The 9,043-nt window shown below is 48.4% G+C and overlaps 1 protein-coding gene across 1 annotated transcript; it reads left to right on the forward strand.

Annotated features, from left to right (window-relative positions):
* Positions 1–276: 276 nt before the first annotated feature.
* LOC145790202 (uncharacterized) lies at positions 277–1,354 on the forward strand. The gene is made up of 3 exons (XM_082868012.1): positions 277–444; positions 526–624; positions 833–1,354. The coding sequence occupies exons 1-3, from the start codon at positions 334–336 to the stop codon at positions 1,268–1,270; spliced, it is 648 nt and encodes a 215-aa protein (XP_082724138.1). The 5' UTR covers positions 277–333; the 3' UTR covers positions 1,271–1,354.
* Positions 1,355–9,043: the final 7,689 nt, after the last annotated feature.

Raw genomic sequence — 9,043 nt, forward strand, 5'->3', positions numbered from 1 at the left:
TATCTTTCTCAGGATCCTCCCGCAGTACCCCCAGCCAGTATGCGGACTGCTGACAGGCTCTCTTACTCGGAGGTAGTCGGCGCCATGCTGGGCAGTGATGCTTTACTATATGTTGAGGAGGGGGACTACGCCACTTACCGTCACATATATTTGATGCCTCCATTGACGGGAGCTCATATCCCGATGATGAGACCTGCCGGTATGTCATCCTCGGGCCAGGCTCGGGCTCGGGCTGCAGACGCCCCTTCTACTAGCAGGGCTGGTACATCTAGAGGTGGGAGTAGACCGGTTCCTCCGGTTCCGTCGACTCATCCTCATCCCGGATGGCCAGATATGCCGACAGAGTTGATGGCGTGGCAGTATGGGGCTATCTCTCCGACTCCGATCCCGCTAGAGCCTCCGATGCCCAGTGATCGATACGCCATTGATCCGGACTCACCGCCGGTATGCTCCACTTTTTTCATTCATCATTCAGATGTTTAAACACTCTTTTGTTCACTGATGATTATGAGCTCATTTTTGCAGCCATCGCGAGGGTACATGGGGGAGGTGGTTGGACTGGTGGCCACACTCGAGGGCATGGTCCTGCGTAGGGAGGCACAGTTGTCTGTCGCGGGCATTCAGGTACCCTTCAGTTTTCTGGCATTTATCATACTTCTGATGACATGCTGATTTCTACTGCATCGATAGACTACTTGTGTAGAGCACATCTGACACACACCCCACTTGTACACTGTATTTACATGCACCCACTTCATGTAGCCTTTGCTTGTATCTGCATCTGATGTATATATTTGGACTGATGTATTTGAATTGGACTCTTTGTTTTCAGATGCCTTCATGGTCCGGTCAGCCGCAGACCAGGCCACCTGGGCCTCCTTGGGGAGCTGGGCCATCTGGGCCTTTTCATGGAGTTGGGTCACCCGGGCCTTTTCAGGGGGCGGGGTCATCTCGGCCTTCCCGAGGAGCTGGGCCATCTAGGCCTTTTCGAGGAGCTCGAGGAGGGCCCGTCCGCAGACGCAGGGCTCACGTTGTGGAGGTGGAGCCTGATGAGGAGGAGGAGGATGCTGAGGAAGAGGAGGAGGCTACCGATCGTCAGTCAGAGACATCTGCTGAGGAGGGGGGCTCCGGTTTTGGCTCGGGGAATAGAGGTGAGGCTGAGGGGGATCCTGAGGATGACAGCTCCGACTCAGATGATGATGATGGTGCGGAGGTTGTCCCGCAAAAGAGGATGAGGAGTGCTTCTCGTTCCCGTTCCCGAGGACTTTGATGCTGTTATTTCCTGCTTTATTTTTCTTTTTGCTAGTAGTTTGTAGCACTTTGCACATTGTTAGGCAGTTTTATTTTTTGTAAAACTTGTACCTTTGTTTGTTGTAAAGCATGATGAAATGAAATAGCTTTTGAAAAGGTGTTTGTATTTTAAACTTTTAGCATCGTATCGCATCAATTTATTTTGCACAAGAAAGAAATTGAATGGGAATGTGCATTGTGTAATCACCAAGTCAGGTAGTGAACCGACGCAACAAACTAAGCAACTCAACTTACTAAGATATAACAGAACCTTAGGAAGTTTACAACTCGATAAACAGAATGCAACAACGTTGACAACGCAAATAAACAAGACTTAAACAAAGATTGTTTAACAGAGCGTAATGGCTCAAAAACACGAAACACGCCCGCTCGACAAACAACTCGATAAGCAAAACAACAACTCGATAATCAAAACAACAACTCGATAAACAAAACTCAGCAATAACAGAGTGTTCTTCGGACGATCTGGGCACTGGAACGCATCCAAAACGGAGGGAGATGAAGGCCTTTGACTATCCCGTTGCATGGAAATGCTTGAAACTTTCCCTCGAAGAGTAAAACAGGGCCAAGGAGATACACTGCAGCATTGCCTGTCATCTCTGGGAGCCGGCCGGCCATTTTTGTGGAGAGAGATAGCTGGCCGGCCAGTTTTGTAAAAAGTAAATGGCTGGCCAGCCAGAAAAGGTGGCCGGTCGGCCACTTAGTCCTGCAGCCATCAGATTTTTGACACGTGTCCCCGTGAATAGTGTTTTTCCTTCTATAAAAGCCTCAACTTCGGGAACATTCATTTCATCTTAGTTTTAGACACGTGTCCCCGTGATAGTGTCACATCTTGGATCTCTTCTCTAAATGGCTCGGAAAAGCTGAATTTTCGGGGTTTCGGCTTGAATGCACTATTCACGCTGAGCCGTACTCCGCTACAGCTTCCATTTCTCCACGCCGCGGCAAGGTTCTGGAATCCAGTGACGCACGTTTTTAGCTTCGGCGGCCAAGAGGTATGTCCCACTTTCGAAGATTTTCAGGTTTTGATGGAGTCTGAATGCTCTGAAGTGATCTTGCCCCAGCTCCGTTTTGGCCATGCTCAGGCTTTAGGGCGGATGTGTGGGCTCACGGCGCACGACGCTCGATCTCTGATCTGCAGTGGGGAACTGGACATCCTCGGCTTGATCCACCGTTTTTCCGACGCTGGTGACCGCAGCAACCATTATTGGCAGGGTTTCCGGCAACACGCCCTCTGCTTATGTTTGTTGTCTCACTTTCTGCTTTCCTCGGGCTTCGGCGGGGCTAGCATTCGCCTGATTGAAGTCGCCCAAGGTTTGAGAGAAGGGAAGAGCTGTATTGCCATGACCTTGGCCGAGACACTGATGGGCTTAGATTCTGTCTATCGCCGGGAGGCGACTAGGTTTACTGGGAGTCCACTACTACTGCAGGTAATGTTTCCCACCCGACCTTACATATATATTTGATCACATCACTCGACCCTCAGGCTCGGTTTTCCTCACAAAACCCTTGTCTTACTTTTCTCTCATCGTACATCTCTCTATTCTTTATTCTCTCATTTTCCATCCCTCCCCTAGGTATGGTTAATGGATAAGTTGCAGGTTGTGGACTCTTGCCCGGCCTATTCAGCTCGAGGCTATTTCTTTCGGCAACGCCTAGTCAATGCTCTTGACGAAAGGTGGTGGTTCGATTGGATGCGCAATTTGTCCGCAGACGGCATTGCTTGGCATTGTCCTTGGCTCAACCTCCCGGCTATGAGCTATAGTATGTCCCGGCTGATTGGGATCCAATTGGTTGGTCTAACCCACTGCGTATTCTATTTTCCGTTCCGGTTCCTGCGTCAGTTTGGTCATGATCAGACCTGCCCACCGGAGGGGATTGAGTACCCAGCCGCTTTCCCGATCCGGGGTGCACAGCTTGCCCGATATGCCACAGCATGGAGGACTAGAGAGCTCCTGGCCCCTGCTTCCACTTTCAGTTGCACTTTGTCCGATGAGTGCTTGGATTGGCTCAATGAGGAGGCACAGGTTGGGCCTAGCTTGGCATCAGATGCTTCATCCAGCTCTGGGAGGGGACGTAGAGATACTTGATTCAACTATGCCCCAAATTTATTGCTTATTTAGCATTTTCAAGTTTTCTTTATGAATGTACTAAAAAGCAACCTCGATTGTAATGCAAGAGCAGGAGAACTCAGTTTTGAAATCAATAAAATTGAAAGTTGTGGTACTGAAAATTTTCCGCTTTTGGTCCAAAAATGGTCTTAGCCGTAAAAAGATTAATTTGAACAAAGTCAACTTTTATTAAAACTTTTCAAAACTATTTTCGATGTGGATCAGAACTGGACACGCCGAAAATCTGTCACTGAGATGCACAACCCTAGATCCCTGCAACTGGAAAGTTGCCCCTAGTCTGAAGAACAATGCGGCACTGCACAACAACGGAAAGTTGCCCCTTGTCTGAGTAACTTTGTACTGTCGCGGCAACGGAAAGTTGCCCCTAGTTTGAACAGCACTGTACCGGAGATCGCGATAAATGCTGATGGATAAAGATGACTGAGATGATCAGAATGGACAGAGTTGATCGGGGAAGAGTTTATGGCTGAACTTCGAGGTGAAGTTGCCTACGTATCCCAAAGATGGGAATCAAGCCTTACGTAGTTCAGGCTCGGGTTCACTCGAGTATTTTCACTCTCCTTTTGCGCTCTAACTTTTGCCAAGGCCGCCCTTTGCGGGTTTTCAACCTTGCGAGCTCAGTTTTTATATTTTCTAATTTTTTTGTGCTCTGACTTTTGCCTAGGTCGCCCTTTCGGGTTTTCGGCCTAGCGAGCCTCTCAAGGATAATATTTCTTCAACTTGTCCATATTGATCGGTTGTGAGAACTCCAAGCCATCTAGATCCATCAGAACCACAGCTCCACCTGACCAGATAGCTTTGATGATGTAAGGACCAGTCCAATTGGGTTTGAACTTGCCCCTTGGGTCGTGGATGGGAGCTCGGTTGTCTTTGAGCACCAAATCTCCTTCTTTCAGATTCCTGGACTTAACCTTCTTGTTGAAAGCCCAGGCAATTCTGCGTTGATAGCCTTGGATGTGGTACAGTGCTTTCAGTCTTCTTTCATCAAAGAGCATGAGTTCTTCGAATCTGCTTTGCTGCCAATCTGCTTCGGCTATTTGGCATTCAGCCAATACTCGTAACGACGGAACCTCAATCTCAATGGGTAGAACAGCCTCCATTCCATAGACCAATGAATATGGAGTTGCTCCAGTAGAAGTCCTGATTGAAGTCCTGTAGCCCCACAGAGCAAATGGCAGCTTGTCTGGCCAATCCCTATAGGTTCCTACCATCTTCTGCAGTATATGCTTGATATTCTTGTTGGCGGCCTCAACCGCTCCGTTGGTCTGCGGCCGGTATGTAGATGACTTATGGAAAGCCACATTGTACTTCTCCAACAAGTCTATCACTTCTTTCTTGAAGTGGGAACCATTATCTGAAATTAACTCGTTTGGCACCCCATAGCGACAAATGATGTTGTTTCTGATGAACTTTGCGACGTGCGACGCCTTCAACATCGCGTATGATTGGGCCTCGACCCACTTTGTGAAATAATCTATTGCTACCAGGATAAACTCATGCCCGTTTGACCCTTTCGGGGTAACAGCTCCGATCACATCAATTCCCCAGACTGAAAAAGGCCATGGCGAAGTCATGTTGTACAGTTTTGACGGCGGAATGTTCATGCGGTTTGCATGAATTTGACACTTGTGGCATCGCCGAACAAAGTTAATACAATCCTCCTCCATGGTTGACCAGTAGTAGCCCTGTCTGAGGATCTTTCTGGCCAGCATTACTCCATTCATATGTGCACCGCACTCCCCCCCATGGATGGCTTCCATCAGGCGTTTTGACTCTTCAGCTTCTACACAGAGTTTATGCATTCCCAGATGACCCCTTTTGTACAGCTTACCCCCGCAGATGATAAACTGAGCAGCCATTCTTCTGACAGCCCTCTTATCCTTGGCATTTGCCCCTAGTGGATATGTCTCCTTTTCCAAGAAGTTCCAGATGTCGTAATACCAAGGGTTGTCGTCTTGGACCTCATCTATGGCGGAAATCGACTCGTATGCTGGCGTAAACTTTTGATCAATAATGACTGGACGCATCCGGACTCCGGACGGGATGTCTATCATAGAAGATAGAGTTGCTAATGAATCTGCGAACCTGTTGTTCTCTCTTACGAGGTGGGTGAAATTTAGCTTCTCAAACCGAGGAATTAACAGATCCAAGGTTTGGTGGTAGATTATCATCCTTTCCTCCTTAACCTTCCAATCTCCTTTTGCTTGAGACACAACAAGGTTCGAGTCCCCAATGACGTCCAATCGTCTTGCCCCTAGTTCTAGGGCTGCTTCCAGGCCAGCAATACATGCCTCATACTCTGCTTCATTGTTGGAAACTTTGAACCGGAGCTTAAATGCTAAAGGGATACGGGAATCATCAGGCGCTATCAGCAACACCCCTATCCCATACCCGTACTAGTTTGATGCTCCGTCAAAGTACATTGTCCAAGTTTCATCTTCGACATGCAGAATGGCTTCATCTGGGAATAGATACTTAACCGCTTCATCCCCCTCAACCGGGTGGTTGGCAAGGAACTCCGCTACCGCTCTGCCTTTTACTGACTTGCGCGTTACATACTTCAAATCAAATTCGGAGAGCAACAGCAGCCAACGAGCTAGCCTACCCGTAAGTGCTGGTTTCTCAAAAAGATATTTGATGGGATCCAAACGCGAAACCAACATTACAGAGTGGGCTAACAGGTAGTGCCGCAGCTTCCTGGTTGCCCATACCAAGGCCAAACAAGCCTTCTCCAGCGGTGTATAGCGGGTCTCGTAATCCAGCATCTTTTTGCTCAGATAGTAAATGGCTCTTTCCACTTTGTCTTCTGACTCCTGCGCGAGCATGCAGCCCATGGTAGTCTCAGTTACCGAAAGGTACAGTATCAACGGTCTCCCTGGCTCTGGCGGTGACAACACGGGCGGGTTCTGTAGGTATTCTTTGATCTGCTCAAAAGCTGCTTGACATCGGCCGTCCCATTGGAATTTCTTTCCTTTCTTCAGGAGACCAAAAAGTGGTTCACAAGTCAAGGTTAATTTAGAAATAAACCGTCTTATGAATTGCACTTTACCCAGAAAGCCTCGCACCTCCTTTTCAGTCCTTGGTGGTGGCATTTCTAAGATGGCCTTGATTTTGGAAGGGTCGACCTCGATGCCCCTTTGTGTAATCAAAAACCCTAGCATCTTCCCTGCTGTAACACCAAACGTGCATTTCTGGGGATTCAGTCGCAGCCGAAACTCTTTGATCCTTTGAAAGAATTTTTGTAAGGCGGTGTAGTGGCCCTCTCTATCTTTGGACTTGACAATCATGTCGTCCACATACACCTCGACCTCTTTATGGATCATATCATGCAATATTGTAGTTGCTGCCCGTTGATACGTAGCTCCAGCATTTTTCAACCCGAATGGCATCACTCTATAACAATATGTACCCCACGGGGTAGTGAACGCAGTCTTCTCCCGGTCTTCGGGCGCCATCACTATCTGATTATAGCCTGAGAAACCATCCATAAATGAAAGCAAGGCGTGTCCCGCCGTGAAATCCACCAATTCATCAATGTGTGGCAAGGGGAAGTCGTCCTCCGGACTGGCCTTGTTCAAATCTCTGAAGTCTACACAGACCCGAATTCTGCCATCCTTCTTTGGCACCGGAACAATATTGGCCAACCAAGTTGGGTATTCAGATACCAGCAGGAACCCTGCGTCAATTTGCTTGGTGACCTCTTCCTTAATTTTGAGAGCCCAGTCCGGGCGAATCCTTCTGAGTTTCTGTTTGACAGGGCGGGCCTCGGGATCAAGAGGGATCCGGTGCTGTACAATCTCAGGATCGATTCCAGGCATGTCTTCGTAGGACCACGCGAAAACATCTTTAAAATCTTTTAATAAAGCGACTAAGCGCTCGCGTTCCTCGGAAGACAACGTGGACCCGATCTGGACCAGCCGCGGGTCCTTCTCAGTACCAACATTCACAGTAGTGATTTCATCCATTAAAGGTTTGACAAATCTTTCCTGCTCTTGATCAATTAATCGTTGCAAAACTGGAGGAATTTCTTTCTCGCTGTTTTCATCAAAATTTTGAAAATCCTGATTTAAGCAATAAATCAAAGGCACAGAAAAATACTCGAAAACCACATCTGTATCATTCTCATTAAATATTTCCAAGCCGTCAGATTCCTCTGTTACAACAGACTCAAAAGAAAATGAAAAAGACGACCTAGACAGGACTGTGGCATCCGGGTTATCACCCTCAGGAATACCGGACTCAGACTCAGTCGAGCTGGAATCTGATTCCGACACAGAAGATTCGGTGGAATCAGATTCCGGCTCACTACCTGACCCGGAACTGCTAGATAAAAAGCCTTCTTCATATTGCCAGATGAGAGAAGGTGCGATAGATGCATCCAAGATCGGCGCTGGAAAGCCCACAGCTATTTCATCTCCAATCACAGAAACCGAAGAGTTATCCCCCAAGCACTCTTGGCCGATCGGAGGATCTGATAGTAGACTCGCCAGTGCTACCCCCATTTCAAGCTCTGTGCTCTCAGGATCCACTGCTTCACATTGCTCAATCTCAGTTGGTGGGTCTGTCTGCGCTTCGGCAACGTCATCCCCAGATAATTGTATGTCGAAGAAGATTTCAAAACCAGGCACGCGCTTCCTCTCCGCGTTTAGCCATGGCTCCGGGAAGCCGCAGAATGGAAAATCTTCCCCCTCCCGGACGAAGCGTCCGTTTAGGGTACCCCAGATGGGCCTGTGCATTAACTCAAATGGCTTCCCGGCCTTCTTTGCTCTGGCCCTTCCGGCCATTTCTTTTTCTTTCCTCAACCAGTCCTCTTTGGTGGGCAGATAACCCAGTCCAAAGGCGTGAGGATTGTGTGGCACTTCGGCCAACACTGAGACGCCCTTCCGGCCACTTCTCCCTAATCCCATCCCGGGGGTATGTTTTAGCTTGTTCATGAGGTAGATAGATTGAGCACTAACATACATACCCTCATTCACAGCCATGAAATTCTGCACCACTTGAGCCTCGGCCAAAGTGAACCCCGACAAAAACACATCCTCCGTGCCGTGCTCGATCTCCAAGACAGGTGTAGACACTTCCGGCAGCGGATGGATTGATGAATTCTCAAAAACGATCGCTACCCCTTTCCCATGAGGGTACTTTAGCATCTGATGTAGAGTGGAAGAGACTGCTTTGACCTGGTGCAACGACGGTCGCCCCAAAAGTAGGTTAAAGGTTGCGGGAACGTCCAAGATATGAAATTCGATGCTGTGTTGTCCTGGACCAACCTTGGTTTGAATTTTAACAGTCCCCATCACTTCTCTGCTGGTATTGTCATATGCTCTGATCACTTGGGTAGTTGGGACGAAGTCCGCGGGTTTTAACCCGATTGCATATGCCGTTCTGGTCGGGCAGACATTAATCGCAGACCCGGTATCAACAAGTACCACCGGTATCCACTTATCTCTACATTCCACAGAAATATAGAGAGGTTTGTTATGACTTGTGCCCTCAGGCGGTAGCTCCTTGTCCGAAAAAGTTAATGCCGGGGAACCTCCTCCCGGAAAAACCAGCCCAACCAGCTGTTCAGGCGTAGTGTCTATGGAGAGCTTGGACTTGTC

This window comes from Camellia sinensis, chromosome 5, assembly GCF_055761805.1.
Source record: "Camellia sinensis isolate YWXY chromosome 5, ASM5576180v1, whole genome shotgun sequence".
Classification (NCBI taxonomy): domain Eukaryota; kingdom Viridiplantae; phylum Streptophyta; class Magnoliopsida; order Ericales; family Theaceae; genus Camellia; species Camellia sinensis.

Coding starts and splice junctions, on each gene's coding strand:
- LOC145790202 (XM_082868012.1), top strand. CDS start 334: ATGCCGACAGAGTTGATGGCGTGGCAGTATGGGGCTATCTCTCCGACT. Junction 445..525: donor TTGATCCGGACTCACCGCCG/GTATGCTCCACT, acceptor TCATTTTTGCAG/CCATCGCGAGGGTACATGGG. Junction 625..832: donor TGTCTGTCGCGGGCATTCAG/GTACCCTTCAGT, acceptor CTTTGTTTTCAG/ATGCCTTCATGGTCCGGTCA.